The sequence below is a fragment of the Furipterus horrens genome, unplaced genomic scaffold (assembly GCF_987537825.1).
Source record: "Furipterus horrens unplaced genomic scaffold, mFurHor1.1.pri manual_scaffold_2, whole genome shotgun sequence".
NCBI classification, from domain to species: Eukaryota; Metazoa; Chordata; class Mammalia; order Chiroptera; family Furipteridae; genus Furipterus; species Furipterus horrens.
In genome coordinates, this window is record NW_028327172.1 from 172,889,956 (window position 1) to 172,907,515 (window position 17,560).

At 37.4% G+C, this 17,560-nt stretch overlaps 1 protein-coding gene across 1 annotated transcript in view; it reads left to right on the plus strand.

The window, feature by feature from the left end:
* Positions 1–460: 460 nt before the first annotated feature.
* The window catches only part of GC (GC vitamin D binding protein), a 42,523-nt gene continuing 25,423 nt past the window's right edge, over positions 461–17,560 (plus strand). Inside the window, exons 1-3 of the mRNA XM_090268115.1 lie at positions 461–602; positions 16,121–16,190; positions 16,767–16,899. Of these exons, the coding sequence (XP_090124241.1) occupies positions 545–602; positions 16,121–16,190; positions 16,767–16,899 (261 nt within the window). The 5' untranslated portion in view covers positions 461–544. The remainder of the gene's footprint in view (positions 603–16,120; positions 16,191–16,766; positions 16,900–17,560) is intronic.

Sequence of the window (17,560 nt, forward strand, 5' to 3'; positions counted from 1 at the left end):
GTGATAAATTGGCTTCTTCCACTTTTTTCCTCCTTATTACAAAACACCTAGTCTGCAATATTTTAAGGTAATCCTTATTTGTAGTAGGTTTAAACAGAGAGGGAAGAATGGAGAGAGGGACAGGAAGAGATAGAAATAACCTTCAAGTTTCCATTTACACATGAGAAAAGTAGGGAATGTCCAAAACAGACACACAACTCAATAAAGAGTGGAAAGAAATGTACCCACTAATGCATTAAAAACATTTTAGGAAAAAACAGCAGTGGTATATAATCTATGTGTACACTGATTCTTTTGCAGTTTGACAAAGTTAATGATTAAAATCTTGATTTGTTCCATTTTCACCAGAGTGTCTATTTACCTTTATTGAAACTATTTTATCTCTGTGGGCCAAGGATGACTGCCCTTGCTTCTGTATAGAGATTAATGATTGATTAGTTCATAGTCTGGAATCTTAGCAAAAGGGAATTGGTTACTTCTGGCTGCCATTTTTTCTGGGTAACCTGCAGGACACAGGGGTGCTACAGGACTTATCAGCAGCAAAATGAAGAGGGTCCTGGTTCTCCTGCTTGCTGTAGCATTTGTGCATGCTCTAGAGAGAGGTAAGACTTCCAGTGGTGGGACTGTTTACAATTAATATAATTTTCTGTCACCCCTTGAAAAAATTATACAAAAGGTGAAAATCGGAATAATTGGTGAACATGCTGGGGAGAAAAGAAAGAATAAAAGAGGGTTAATAGGAGTTGAAATGTGGCATATAGCTTTCAACTGGCAAAGCCAAGAAATCAAGGTAATCTCATGAAAGAAAAATTATATAATTTGTCAATTATTTTTCTCTACTTTTTTGATAGCCAAATCCTGGGAAGAATGTTTTGAAATTAGACCTATTGTAGTTGTTAGAAGATAATGCAAATGGGAGGCTATGAGCCATCACTGAGCATTTTTTTCAGGTTCTTAATATTTATTGCCACCAAGAGTGTAATATATCATATCAATGATGCATGAGGTCAACTGAGATTTGAGTCTCTTACAGGAACCTCTACATGTAGTATTTGAAAATGCATTGTAATTTTTAAACCATCCCATCGAAAAGAATTTACTAGCTATGGAACATGATTATTAAAAGATATCTGAGCTATATTTTTATTAAGATTATTCTTCAAATAGTGTCTTCAGCTTTTAGCAATGTTTAAAAATATTTTTAAATGATACAAGCTGAAATTATGGGAAGTATGCCCCTTTTTGGAAAATTCTCAAGCTGAAAATTTATAATCAGTTTCAATTTACTTTTCTGGGTGATTCTTCAATGCTTCTAAGGGAAACAGAATTCATCCTGCTTTGAAAACTTAATTTTCATTTAGTACTGTCATCTTTCCCAAGTCATGCATTACTATCCATGTTAATAAAGTATTTAGTCTGTGGAATAAAATGTGTATAGCCTAGAAATTACTGGCATTAAATGTGACGTGAATAATGTCACTACTGATTTACTCTTTTCACATTCACTTTTCCTTGATATTACTTTTGCCATTCAAATTACTTAAAATTTTGTCTCATTCATCAGTAGATTCTTAAGTAAGCTATGGGTCTTTATGTAAGACTACAGAGTCTGAACTATATTGGGGTATAAAAACGTAAAGTAAATTGTGTCCCTTATGAGACGTCTAAATAGGCCAAGACGCAAGAAACCTTGAAATCTTAATCTTCTGCCCAAGGGTTTCCCTGAAGTAGATCTGACCCTGAAAAATACTACTGAAGCTGGTTTCAATCAGGATGTTCAAAATACCAGAAGGTTCAGTAATGGCTAGGTCCTGGAATTATATGTGGACGTTATAATGTGGAACGTGAGTTACCATTTTGGACTGCTGACTCACTAAGTGATAATGCCTTTACCTCAAAGAGTTATAGTGTCCTTGGAAGAATAACAGAGTATTCTGTAACTTCTGTTTTGACATCCTTCAGCATTCTTTGTCTCTGATGAAATGGATGCTGAACACCTTAAGTTAACTAGCTTGAAGGTCTAAACTTCACAATGAAATTCAAGTCACCCAGGTGCCATGGGTCTGATAATATTCCCTGAGACATATAAAATAATTTGTAAGTAATCAATGTTCAATAGTGGTCCTAGCCCATCAGTCCTCTATTCTATAGTAGCTGAGTATGACCCACATACCAAGTTAGTAACATATCTGGAAGCTAGATGTGTGCTTTCTTGGCAGGAAGTAACAAAGTATATTTATTCAAGGAAATGAGAGAACCTTGGGTGGGGGTGGGGGGTTGGTTAGAGCTGCAGTTCTCTCTGCCTGTTACAGTTCTAGAGAGCTAACTGACCACCCATAGCATTTGCCTAAAACATAGACTCATCCCAGAAAAAAGTTTCTATGGCCAAACACATTTAAGAAATAAGTCACACCTTGCTTACTACTTCTTGGTTGGTTCATAATCAATGCCTTTGTTTTCCTAAAGGTTCTGAGAAGTCCTAGGTGAAGAAATCTTACTTAATTCAGAGTTTCCCAAACATATTGGCTTTTCCCTAAATTGCCTATATGCTATGGAAGTATTCTTTGGACAACCTCAGGTCTAAAATAGATATTTCTCTAGGTCAGCATGAACATCAGCTCCAGTCAGGCTAGTCCTCTCTTATCAAACAGCATTGCGAATACAGTTCACAAACCATTCAGTACAACTGGGGAGAGATGGACTTACCAAACATGCCAAATCTGGATGGTATCATGAGAAAACACCCACTTTATCTACCCCTTAAAAGACAAAAAGGACAGTGCTTGTTAATTGCCTCCACCTGCCTTCTTTCCCCAGGACCGAGATGTATCTTCCCCTCCTCCCCAAACTAAGCAACAAAGGCTTCTGACACAGCTATGCAATTACCAGCGAAATAATGCTAACAGGAAATAAACTGCAGTTTATAAAAGTTGTTGGCAAAAACGGTATTTACTATGAACATTTTCATTTTTCCTTTAAGCATTTCATTCTTAGCATACATATTTTTATTAAACATAATACCAAACAGCAGGAAAGTCTCCTTTGGGTTCATGTGTAAGCTATATTTTTTGTTCCTCCATTTACCCATCAAAACAGCCCTAGACACTGTGGGTTATCCCAATCTTTCAAGCCACCACTGAATCACCCTGTTTCTCTTTTCTACAAGTTGCCTGCCCCTTCATCAGTAACAACTTGAAAAATAAAGTTGTTCTTAGTTTGATTCAGTAACACAGCTGCCAGAATGCCAGAGAGAAATAATTTAGAATAAATAGATATCCTCTCTACTTTCCCAAATAACTTTAAAAACTTTCTGCAAAACCTACATAATGGTTATTGAGGAGATGATATAGAATATGAGAACTATATGACAAAGATAGCCATGTAAAGATCTAAAAGTGAGTTTCAAGCAGAAGGAACTCAAGTGCAAAAGTCCTGAGCTAGGAAGAAGCACAGCTTGATCCAGGTTCACAAAAACACCAAAGTAAAAGCATAAAAGAGGTTTAGCCAAGAGGGGAAAAGAAAAAGAGCTGAAACAGAGAAGTAGTTAACTTCACCAACAAAGGCAACATTAACCTCCCTGGATATCAATAACAAAGTCACATGTCATTGTTGTGAGTACAATGCCAGGTATGCACTCACTATCATGTATGTGGAATAGGGATATATTTGCATACACTTTAAAAGGCCATGATTAATCTCTATAGGAAGAAGATGAAGAAATCCTTTAAAAGAACTGATTATCTTCTCCCCAAGTATTTCCAGTCACCAAGCTTCTTTATTTTGCCCACTTCTGTCCTTTCCCTTCTTTCTCCAATTTTCGCACAGTTCACTCTGCTCCAGCCACACTGGCCTGCAAACTATCCCACACTCTGTGTGCCCTGCACTTCAGAGCTTTGTACGAGCTCCTCCCTCCTCTCAGACCACTGATCCCCATATATCTACATGGTTCCCTTCCTCACCTCCTGCGGGGACTGTTCCAAGTTCATGCATAAAGAAGGCTTCCTTTCTACCTCAAATAGCACCTACAACTCCATGTTTTCCTCTATCCCCATACCAAGCTTCATTTTTCTTTGTTTGCTCTTGTCTCTTATCACCAGCTGTACATTTGTTTATTGTAACAAACTAAAATGTAAAATGTATAATTCTGGAAAAACCAGAATTTTATGCTAATCAGTTGGGTTTACAAAGACAATGTTATCACTGCTTTGCTGCCTTTATCTGAGATACTTCAAATAAAATCTTTTAGTAAAGGCCAAGTATAAGAGAATTAACTAGTCACTAACACAAACATAGGGGCAATAAATGAAATTCATGCTGCCTACCATGAATCATCCATAACTAGTCCAAACACTAGTTCATTGCTATCCCATAAAACTGGCTCTGTCTCCTAACTTCCTTTCTTCCCTGACACCATCATATCTGAATCATTTATGTTCAATCCTGTAGAGATGTCTTGAATTTTTAAATTCATTTTTATTATCTATATTCAATCATTTCCACATTCTATAAATTTCAGCCATGAAAAGGATATCAACCTTGTACAAAGCATTCAACTGTATAAAAGTCCTCAGTATCACTTTTTTTCTCTCCCCTTTACCTCCTACATGTTCCTGGTTCTCCAGGCCTGTGAACACCACCTCTCAAATCTGTGTTTGCATTTATATTTTCACACACTGTCCTTATCCAGGCCCTTGTTCTCTTTTACCTGGCTATTTTAATGGCTTACTAACTTAATCCCTACTGCTCATCCCTTGCTCTACCAATTTATATTATTAAAATACAATTTTTAAAAAAATCTTGACATGATGTGATAAATGAATTGACTACATTTAAGAATCAGGATTACTACTTATGGCCAAGATGGAGGCCTAGACTGCCACGCTGTCTCCCTCCACAACTAAGAAGGAATACAACTACCACAAAATCAGAAATAACCAGAAGTTCCAGAAAATAAATAGAAGTCCAACATATGAAGTTATAAAGAACTGGTGCTCATCTGGATGGGTAGGAGGAGCGAAGCTGGGACAGAAAGGTCAAGCAGTGCTGGTGTCAGTGGCAACGGCAATGGCGGCAGGACAGCGGTAAGCGCAGACACTTGTATTTAAGGGGAGAAGAGAAGCACCTGGGGAGCACCCCCAGCTGCAGGCCAGACCCCTCAGCTTGCAATTCCAAAGCAATGGGGAAGGCAGATCCCCTTTGCCTTGGACTGTGAGGCCTGAAGGGGGTTGGGGACAGAGGAGGAGGTTCCCAGTCTCTTAGTGGAGAGTGAACAGCAGGAATCCATCTTGGACACCCACCCCCACAGAAAATGCCACAGTGTGGTGAGAATGGTCACCCGGTAGTGACAAGTGCATGGGGCTCCACCCCCTAAAGCACAGGAGGTGTGACAGCCTTGCCCAGAAAGCAAAGGTAAACACAAAACTGCTAGGATGGCACAGATCATGATAGAGATCCCAATCACGCAGTTGACCAGAGAGCAAATATCTGATTTAACGAGGCAGCAGATGGGAAATATTTCTGAGGCACAGTTCAGAGCTTTGGTTATAAGAATGCTTACAGATCTAACAGCAGGCCTTAAACAAAACAGGGAAGGAATAAAGGCAAGTCCTGCTGAAATGAACAAAAACACATATGAAACTAGTAGTGAGGGAAAGAAAACCAGGGATCAAATCAACAAATCAAAACATAAGAAAGGAACAAACAATCAACCATTGCAGAAGGAGGGAACGAAAAGTGAGGAAAATGAGGAGAGGCTCCAAAATCTATGAGACAGCTATAAGTGGGCCAACATCCGAATCATAGGGTTACCAGAAGGTGAAGAAGAAGAATTAGATATTGAAAAATTATGTGAAAAAACAATGAAGTAGAACTTCCCTAACTTGGGGAAGGAAATAGACTTACAGGTCCAGGAAGCACAGAGAGTTCCAAAAAATCTGGACCCAGGGAGAACCACACCAAGACACATTATAATCAAAATGTCAAAAATTAAAGATAAAGAGAGAATCTTAAAAGCAGCAAGAGAGAAGAAGAGAATTACGTACAAAGAGGTCCCAAGAAGACTATCAGCTGATTTCTCAAAAGAAACTCTGCAGGCAAGAAGGAACTGGCAAGAAATATTCAAAGTAATGAAAAGCAAACACCTACAACTATGATTACTCTATCCGGCGAAGATGTCATTCAGAATAGAAGGGCAGAGAAAGTGCTTCCAGAACAAAGTAAAACTGAAGGAATTAACATTTCATATAACTGAAGAAGTTATATGAAATGTTAAAGGGACTTGTTTAGAAGAAAGAGGATAAAAACAATGAACATTAAGATGAAAACCGTATCACAACAACCAACAACAGAAGCTAAGGAACCGAAACAAAGACAAACTAAGAGGCAACAAGAGTGGGAAAAGAATTATAGGTATGGGGAACATATTGTAGGGAGGTCAGCTGGGAGGGGGAAGTGGGGAAAGGGAGGGAGATGGTACAGGAATTAAGAAGCATAGTAGGAGGGAGTGGAGTAGACAGAAAGATGTTGAGAAGAACTATATGCACAACCAATGGGCATGGACTAAGGGGGTGGGGGACAACTGGAGGGAAGGGTGTCACTGGGTGGAGGGGAACAGAGGGAAAAGAAATTTGACAACTGTAACAACATAATCAATAAAGCATATTTTTAAAAATCAGGATTACTATTGTGAGCTTAATGGAATGATGGGTTCTGCAGATACAGCTGGCTGGTGGGATTCCAGGGATCAGGATGTCGAATACTAATCCACCTCAATTCTAGTCTCTATTCAAAGTCACCTGATGATTGGTGTGACCTCTGGCTTAAATATTAATAAGTGTGTGGTAGGCAGAATGAGGGCCCTTCAAAAATGTCCACATCCTAATGCCTAGAATCCATGAATAGATTAGGCTACATTGCAAAAGTGAATTAAGTTTGCAAATGGAATGAAGGTTGTTAATTTGGCTCAGTGGATTGAGTGTCGGCCTGCGAGCTAAGTGTCGCTGGTTCGATCTTCCAGTCAGGGCACATCAGAGAAGGAAAACTCTGACTCCAAAAAACCTCCGCTGCCTTGCGGCATACCTCTTCAGGGGAAAGGCTAAGGGAGTAAACCCCGACAGAAAATCCGGAGCCGGAGTCCCTAAGGCGGTTTGACGTTGTAGTCAACACCGGCAACTCCTGCGGTGCACCTGAAGCCAAGCTGTATTGACTCCGTCTTTCCCTTGGACCCTTCAGCTGCGAAGAGAGGGGGGGTCTGCTGCATGGGCAACAGCAGACCCTCCATATCACCCTGCCCAGGCTCTGTAGCTTCAGCTTCACTGGAGAGGACACTCCAGTGTCATCGTAAGATGTCGATTCAACACGGGAGGAGACAGATACCGTATCACTCCCGAGTCGGACTGCACAGCCATTCTCGGCAGTGCAGATAGACTCTTAAGAAGCTACACCATCATCTCTCGAGACGGACGGCTGCCGACGAAAGTAGAAAAATAACCAGGATTATTTGGGTGAGACCGATGTAATCACAAGGATCTTTAAGGTGAAAGAGGAAAATGGAAGAGGGTCAGTTAGAGAAAGATGTAACTGTGAAAAAAGGAACAGAGAAATGCAAAGTTTCTGTCTTAGAAGATGAAAGAAAGGAGCCTGGAGCCCAGAAATGTAGGCCACCTCTAAGCTGGAAAAGCCAAAAAAATGATTCTCCCCTAGAGCCTTCAGGAGGAACACAGCCCAGCTGACACTGATTTTAGCCAATTGAGACCTATGTCTAATAATCCAAATAGAACCACAAGGTACTAAAATCTGTGTTGTTTAATATGCTACACTCATGGTCATTTATTACAGTTGCAATAGAAATGTAATACAGTATGTTTCTAGGTCCTGTGACTGGCAGGGACTTCCTGAAGGAAAGGAGCATTGAATCAAGGCATGTCACTGTTGATATATTACCATTTCATTGGCCAGATCCAGGGATAGACAGTTGGCCAGGAGTTGATCAGGGTATATATTAACTATTTTCCCTGCTTCTTGAAAGTTTTCTGTGTCTACCTCCTCTTCCATGTTCCTCTGAACAGAAATAATTTAGCCAACCATGAGAGAAGAGGACTGAAGAAAATCACATATCTATGTCACAAGGACATAAAAAATCTGATACTATATATTATTACTGGATTTTACTATAAGAAGAGTTGCTAATATTTATTGTTTACTATATGTTAGGTAGGAGTATACCAAGCATTTTATACAAATTTACACATTTCATAGAATAGATTTTTGGCAGTATGACTTACCTTAAACCTAAGATTAGTCTTACTTGATACAGCTATGAGTTGGTCATTTCCCTATATGAATAAATTTCAACAGATAATGAATTACCTTAAAAAAATATGTGAAACTTTGACTATCAAGTCTTTTTTAGATTAAATCCCATACTTCAGTTTCTTTACTGGACTATTCTTTATTCTCTAGACATGACTTGTGATTTTCCAACTGCAGGTACATCTTTGCACTGTACTTCCAACTTAAAATTTCTCTCATAATTTATTCCCTCCTGTTAAAATCCTATCATCATCCATGGTCCACTTCAAGTAATAGTTCCTTTTATAAAAGTCCTCTTCCATTCTAAAATTTCATAGAGCTTTGTTTCAATCTCTTCTATGACAATGATCATTATTGGTGTTTTATACTTACATCTACTCTCAAGCTTCCTTTCCTTAAGTGTCAGTGGCTTTGGAGTTCTCTTTTGCATGGTATATTGTTTCTATTATACGGTCAACAGATTTGTCTCATGCATATGTACAACTATAGTCACATACCAACTCGACTTAACTAATAATAATTACTGACCAATATTTGATGTTTACTGTAGAGGGGGCAGGCACTGTTCTAAGCATTTTACATATATTAACCAATTTAACCCTCACAACAATCCTATGAGGTACAATTGTCTCCATTTTACAAATAAGACTAAGGAGGAACAGAGAAGATAAGCAACTTGCTTTTGGTCTCACTATTAGCAGGGAATCAAGTCCAGGTGGCCTGGATCCAGGATCTCATTCATAAATCATGACAAAATATAGCCTCCTATCGGTATGTTTTCTTTGGCCTTCATAGTCTGGGCCAGCAAAGTGTCTTTAAAGAATAACTTCAACGTTTTAAAATATGAATATTTTACACAAAAATCCAGATTTCTAGCTTATCCAGAGAAGATGTGGCTTGGGCCAAATCATCCCATGGCAACAATAATCTAGAGCTGAATTATGACTGCCCCTTTTTGACTAGAACCATGGAAATACCACTGGTAACTTTCTTTTCTTCACTTGTATTAAATGTTGAGATACACAGTTACAAGATCCTACAGGCATTTGAGTTTGCCAGTCCTTGGTGTCTTGGATAGTGTTCAATTATGAGTCTTCAATTTCTCACTGGGATTGGGTAATTAGAAAATTGTATTTTATTAAGGAAAAAAAATTTGTTAGCCCTTTAGCATAACAACTAAAAACTGTAGCATTGTTTTGACCTTGGGAAAAGATTATACAAGTAGTTTTATTAATAGATAAGAATGATCACTAACATTTAAAAAGGACATTTTCATTTACAAAAATGCCATTTATGGTAACCTGTTGGACTTAAAAATGCATTTAAATGGCTCAAGAGATCTTCTTGACAAAAACCATGTATGATGATGGAGACAGCTAGTAATAAATATATACAATGTAGCCTTGCCATTGGATTAACTGCAGTTTTCATAGCCATTGAGATGTGTAAATTGATAGAGAAAATAATCTGTGTCCAATATTATCTGAATTATTTTAATCAAGAGATAGAGTACATAACTAGTTAATGAAGCAGAATCTTCACTATTTCCTATTTATATCAGCTCAAATGTGTAATATGGAAATATGACTTTGCCACTCCTTATTGAGTGATGCTTGGTTCACATTTCACAATAAACGCTTAACGGATTGGCTTTTCAAAGCTCTTATGTATCCAGAATTGTGCCAGGTACACAGGACCCAAAAATATGATTTTTGCACAAAAGGAATCTTTATAGAAAATATAATTTTGCTTAAAGGAAACAATTTGTATTGGCCTCCTTTATAAGCTCTATTAGCAAGTGCCTATTGAGTATTAATTACTATATGTCCCTGTCTATACAAAGACCAAAGCACTGGACTGAGACTTTCAGCCAACCTGCTCACCTTTCTATTTGCAAGGTTTGACAATCCTTGCAAGCTTGTTTATAAAAGGGAATATGAAGAGAAATAATGAACTTTTATGGGACTGGTAATTATAAATTAAGATTTCAGGAGGGCAGGAATATTAAAGAATCTTTCAATAGCATAAACAGAATAATATTAAATTCTAATAGAGTAATTCTCAAACTCACAGATAAAATATGCTCAAAACATTAATGTTGTTTGGTTATTAATGTTGTTTGATTATTTGGATGTTAACACAATTTTCCAGAGAAACCATTTATACACTGAGGTGAACTTCTTAAGGTGACACACAAAAATGTGTAGGACATATTAGAAGTAAACTGTAATAACTACAACTCTCATAGGATTTTTGTGATTGAGATAATATAGAACAGTATCTGCCTAAGTGTTGGTAGTCAAATGCAAACCACTATCATGATATTATCTACTTTCATACTGCCTTGAAAACTAAGCCCTGCAATGTATTCTAAGTTTCCAAGTCAGATGCAGGAGGCATCCTCCTTGCTCATCCCAAAGGCGGGAGAGGGAAACTTGCTCTCTCATTTTATAGATGACAAAATGCCCCACCTGTGAAGGTAACGGGAGGTGGAATGAGATGCATGGAGGAAGGGTGCTCCTTTGGGACTTTGGTGAGTGTATCACCTGTGGTGAACCAAACACATTAGATGTTTTTTTTCCCTTTATTTTAGTTTTGAGTGACTATCAGACCACTATTGCAACTGTAGTTTCTGGGCACTGACCTATTTACCCTATATCTTAGACTATTTTTTAATTTTCAAGATCTGAAAGACACATTTGTTCCACTGATGACCTATTAAGAAATACATTTAATTTCTTCTAGATTATAGATGGCATGTAGGTCTCTAAATTTAGTATTAAAAGAATTTAACTTCTTCTCATTGATTTAAACTCAGAAAATTGCACACCTGTCTGAAAATATCAGTATCAATATGAAAAACCATATTAATGCTTCATATAATGATTGAAAACATCAGTGAAGAGGAAATCAAAAGAAAAAGTCTGAAAATTGATTTCATTGCTACTTCTTCATTGATAGTGTTTCTAATGATACATTTATAATTTTCTTTAGCTCCAATAATCATAATCAGGTCAGCTTCTTAAACAAGCCCAGCAATATTTAATTTCTCAGGTAAGACCATAACTCTGAAATCGCCAATATCTAGTCTGACTGTTTGAATAAGCACTGCAAACCAGATTCTAAAAGCTTTTTAAAAAGCAAAAACAAATATACTGACCTTTTCTGACACAAATGAGCTGGTCAGTGTAGAATAGAAATAAAAATGCCAAAGAAAGGAAATAGCAAAAATATAAAATGCCCAACTGAGCTATGAAACCCCATGATTCTTCAGAACACAACTGGAAAATAGCAACTTAAGACAATTCCTAGCTTTCTATGTAAGTATGTATTCAGTTTGATGTTATTTAGGGTCTATCAATGGTTCCTGGAATACAAGCAGCTTTTCTAGAGGACCAGGTTAGTATTAGAGAAAGATTATAACAACAATAGCTAAAGTGTTAAAAGTACCTTTTTAAAGTAAAGTTAGTACCAAGACAGTGAATATCTTATTGTCTATACCCAATAGATTGAAAATTCCAAGAAGACAGGGTTGTGTCTATTTTGCTCTCCGTTTGTATACAGTAGCCCCTCTCTATATTGCGGTTCACTTATCGCAGCCTCACTGTATCGCGGGATTTTAAAAAATATTATATTTTATTATTTATCACAGATTTTTCACTATATCGCGGGATTTTGTGGTACTGTTGTTAAAGTTACATAGCTTTAAGAGTGTAGAGTATGTTTAAGAACATAAGTAGTGTTTATAAAAGTGTGGAAAAGGTTAATAAGGGAGTGGGAAAGGTTAATAAGGGACTGGGAACGGTTTATAAGTGTGTGGGAAGGGCTTATAAAGCCTTAAAATATATATAAATACTAAAATAAATGTGAGGTTCCTACTTCGCGGATTTTCACCTATCGTGGGGGGTGGGAGGGCTAGAATGTAATATCCGTGATAAGTGAGGGAATACTGTATTCAATATTGAACCCAATGCCTGGCACAGAGTCAGTCTATTCCATGTTATGAACGAATACTGTCAGCTGTGTTGGGAGAGGTGAGTTACATGGAATACTAAAGATTTTCTGTGAATAAATCAAATTTCTTTTCAGAAATCCAGAATTAGACATGATTTACCAGAATGTTTCACAATACAACTAGAAATGACACATGTTATTGCAAAAAGCATAATTCTGTTAATGGAATTTGTAAACATTTAGTGCTGAGAGGTCACTGTGTGAAAAAGATTTCACCAGTGTCACTAAGATTATGCCAATATTTACTGGGGCCATGTCAAAGTTCAGAGCACCCTCTTTATAACCACATGGCACATTAAAAAACAGCACATGTCATTAACAACTAATTCAAGACAGAATTTAATTATATGAATCAAAGTAGGCTCAATGGGAATGAAAAAAATTTATTAAACAGTACTCCATGGAATGAGAAATCTATTTGTAATAATCACACCACAATTGAATCTCAGTATTTGTTGTTTTTTTGGAAGTTGAGAAAATGAGTAACATGTTGTTTAGCCTTATAAGCTATATCTGTTCTCTTTGGATACATGAAAAAATGCAATTTTTAAAATCAAAAATATATTTCAAGTAGTCTACTTGAAAGATACATGGTGCAAGAGCTTCCTCTACAGGTCAGTTTTGTTACTCTTACCCTTTTCTATTTTACCCTTTTATATTTTAATTCTGAATTTTCTCAGTGCCTCCCTTCTGAGCTTCCTCCTTGTTGGGCTTCCTCCTGGCTTCTGTCATGCCTAAGGCTGAATGTTCCAGTAAAAATGGTTTCAGAACAATTTCAAGTCTTATATGGTCAACCTAGTTTTCCATTGTTCTCTAATAATTTTGCATTCTAGCAAACACAAGTAGTTGATTTAATTAAAGCTATTTAACAAGGGATAATCTGTAGTGGCCTTTCATACTACACTTACATGTACTCATACATTCCTGTAATGCATTGAATAAAAACTACTTTTTTGTTGAAGTGAGAAATCTAAACCTGAAAGGCTAGAAACAAATTATTTCTCAAAATATTCATCAGAGGTGGCCTCATTTGAAAACAGGCTCTCACTTTGAATGTTATTTAGTCACGATAGAAAGTATTAACAAAAATAATCTGCAGTTTTATAGGGAGATTTTATTAAACAAGGTTATCTCCTATGCATTAAAAAGAGAAAGATGTTTTTATTAGGGCTATTTTTTTGTAAACAAAGTAAGCTGTGGGGTGAAGATCAAGTGACTACAATCATGTACTAAAATCAGAAATCTTTCATATATATGGTTATTTAAGCTCGATTTGAATATTTCCAGTGACAAAACAAACTCACTTCTCCAAGAAGCTGTTCATCATTTCCGTTAGTACTTAGCCATGGCTAGGGTCAAGTTCTCCCATTGAGCCAAAATTTCCTGCCAGCCATTTTTGCTTAAGAGCCACATATAAAACAACTCTGTAGATACCCTAAGGTTACAGCTCTTCATTCCAGGAGGACAGCTCTACCTTAAATCCTTGCCCTCTACATCCTAATCTTCAGTCCCTCAGAACACCATTAATGATTAATGGAAATTTTCTGCCTTATTTTGACCTTTTGACATTGTGACAATATTCAACCTTGTAAACTAGTCAATAAATTCCAGGAAGTGTGCTAGATTCGATGGTTCTCAGATAGAACAGAGGTTGGCTGCAATCAGCTTTCTGTACTCCACTGTTAGCTTTGTCATTCCTCCTGTGTTTGTCCTAGTTTCCAAGATAAGGTGGGATTTGAACATATGGGTTCTTCTGTGTGATTTTGATTGTATTTGAGTTGGTCCCTTATTACAAAGTGCTGCTTAAGAACATCATTGCCCTTAATTCAAACTCTTCTCATCTTACTATTATACTGAGTCATCCACCTGAAAGGTACAAGGGGCAACAGATTCCTCTCACCAGTAACAAATCCTACAGAATAGCTTTTTTAAAAGAAAAAAAGACCTTTCTAGCCTGTATCCAACCACCATCTTTCACTCTAAACCATAAAACGAAAATTTCTACCCCCATCTATGTAAAGACTCTCTCCCACGGAAGCCTAACTGTGAGGGAGGCGAGGACATTTTGGGTGTTAACAGGCATGACAGCAATTGCCATCATCTGGAATGCATTTCCTAATGTTTAAAGCTAGGAAGATAAGTCACTAAAAGTTAAAACCACTCTTGTCTCAAAACAAACAAAAAAAAGTACTTCTTACATTTTTTTTTGAAAGATAAAGCATCATAAAGTGTTGGAAAATTCCCTAGACTTATTTGCATAAATGACAATCAAAGAAGAACAACACTGGCTCCCTTCCATGTGGCCACCCCACTGTGTATGTAATAAAAGTGCTGAACAAGTGGGTCTTGCGAACAACAGAAAACTCATCCCCTTCTGAACAAACTAGGTCTTCCCAGTCACTTGAGTGAACTGAAGAATAGGTTCTATGATTTTTTTTTTGTTCAGTCTCAAATAAAAGGCTTTTTGGTCCTTTTGAACCTCGAAATAACCACCTCATACCAGTCATAAGAATATCTCTTTATGTTTAATAGTCAAAAGCTTGTATATTCATGAAACTATCCCCCACTATCAGGCCTGGGTCAGTTCCGTTGCCTGTGGTGCGAAAGGAAGACATGTACACTTTCCTCGTTTTTTCTCTGCCTGCTCTCCTCTTCTGCTTCCTCCCACTCTCTAGGCTGTTGTTGGTTCCTCAAGCACGGGGAAGGAAGAAGGCAGCAGGAAAGGTAAGCAGCAGGAAAAACTAATTCCATGGTCACTTAGTGAGCTAGTGTTTCCTCTGGCTATGGGAGATGTTCAGTGTTGCCGTTTCCTTTGTGGCTTCTTTGGAACTCTTTTTCATCATCCCTAGGGATCTCTCACATCTAGCTGACATCTCAAAACTTTCCTTTGTCCTTCTGGTTTTCAACTGCCTGCCTCTGCACAGAGGTGTAGGCAACTGCCCTCTAGGTAGTCCTTTGTTGAGGTTGGAGGAGATGCGGTGCATTTAAGACAACTCCAGGTCAACTTGCTCTTCTGCTTGATCTGTATCAGGTCCAAAAGCCACAGCACAGCATCCCACTCACAGCCCTCTTCTTCATGGCCCCAGGCCACTGAACTAACCCCCTAATCTTTTAGATTTCCCTAGTCTGAATCAGATACCTGTCCATTGGATCCCAAACTCTTTCTAAGGGTCACCTTTCTAAGTGTTTCCCTTAAAGCTTCTTTCACTACACTTGAACTTTTTCAAAAAAAAATATTTTGCCTAATTTTCATCTTCTTCCCTGCTGAATTCCTAGCTTTCCATGATAGAGTCTGGAGATGGCAATAGAGTAATCCTTATACACTCTTTAAGGTCCTGCACCAGTGGGGCTAGCTCTTCACTTTGGAGTGTAGACATACTCTCCATTAATTTTTTATGCTTGTTTCCTTCAAGACCTTATGTGAAACCAAGGTAAAGAGGGGAGGTACAAAAAAATGTCCCATTTTAGCATTATTATAAAGGTGGGACCTAAAGGAATGACTGCCATATCAATAAGTTCTGACTCACTGGTTGGCATAGATCATTTGACTTAATAACTTTCAGTATTCTTTTTTTTTTTTTTTTTTTTTGTTGTCCATTAAAATTTATAGCATGTGAAAAAATTTGGATCCATTTTTATAGAACAGCTAGAAAAGCACCAAAAACTAGAACTGCATATAGAAAATGCTAGTTTCACCACATACAAGTCATGTGAATGACCCCTTTAAATATATACCTTTGATGCAACATTCATGAAAAGGGAATAGATACAAAACTTTCTATTTTGGGGTTTCTAGGCCGAGATTATGAAAAGGATAAAGTCTGCAAGGAATTCTCCACACTTGGAAAAGACGACTTCACATCTTTGTAAGTATGAGGTAGTCACTCACGCTCTTGGTACTTGATCTTGAATGAAATTGGATGTAAGGTAACTTCGATTCAGCATAAAGGGCTGAACTTGTTTCTGCTAAGATTAACAAACTAGAGCCCATTGTCAATGTAGGCAGAGAAGTCAGACAAATGGAGGACAGCCAAAGATTCCAGCTGAACTATCATTACCATGGCCTAAGAATTTGTTACTGGTATGTTTATCAATGAGTTAAAAGAAAATAAGTAAGCATAGTTTTCTAAGGTAAATTAAAATGCAAATAGTATATGTTACGACTGGCAAACAAAGGCAACAAGGTACAAGATGAGTTCATTTGGGGAGGCTCAAGAGAGGAAAAAAACATGTGGCTGCTTTAATGGAACCCTCAAGTCCAACTTCTATTGCTTTACAAGATCAGTTTACCTAGAACAAAAAAATTAAAAGATAATCTTGTATTCTTTTTATTGGTCAAAAAATATGCACAATATTCTTTTGAACTGAACAGATTTTATATTTTAACATGGGCAAATGTGGGGAAAACTCTAATGAATATATTGACTTTATTTTTCCTTCAGATCCATGGTCCTGTACAGCAGAAAATTTCCCAGTGGTACATTGGAGCAGATTAGTCATCTTGTAAAGGAAGTTGTCTCCTTGACAGAAGCCTGCTGTGCTGAAGGGGCTGACCCTGGCTGCTATGATGACAGGGTAGGTCTACATGGCTTGGCCATGTGTATGGTGGCCCATTGAAGAAAGCCAAGAAAGGCCTTTATGCCATGTGTTAGGGAAATCCTAGACAGCAATTCCACATCCTCCATTTTTGGGGAAATATAAAGCATATTACTCTAAAGTCCAGGTTTATTCTAGCATAATGAATCAACTTTGCCCATTAGTCCAATAGGTTCAAATGAGAAAACTGGGGCATAGGCTGACTCAGGGAATAATTCTAACATATTGCGTTTATCTTAAAAGTCTCCACATACCTTTATCATGCCAAGCCTGGTACTGACTGACCCAGAGCAATTTAGTGTTGGCCTCAGATTAATTTGGTGTTCAAATATTGCCATATATATATATATATATATATATAAACTACTAGGCTTTGGGTTATCACCCCTGAAGTACATGTGCAGAAATTAAATTGTTGTAATTACAGGGTTCAAAATAAAGACAGTAGCTGAAAAAAGGGTGCAATTGCATGTTTCTAGCAATTTACTAATGTATTCATCAGGCCTTCTGCAAATGGCATTGAGATGCATCTTGGTAAAGGCCTTTACAGACAAATGTCTCTCTGTTCAACCTAAAGTGGTTAGTCTCAAAAACAATGCTCCAAAGATCTCAGTAAGCTATAATTTATACAATATTTTTA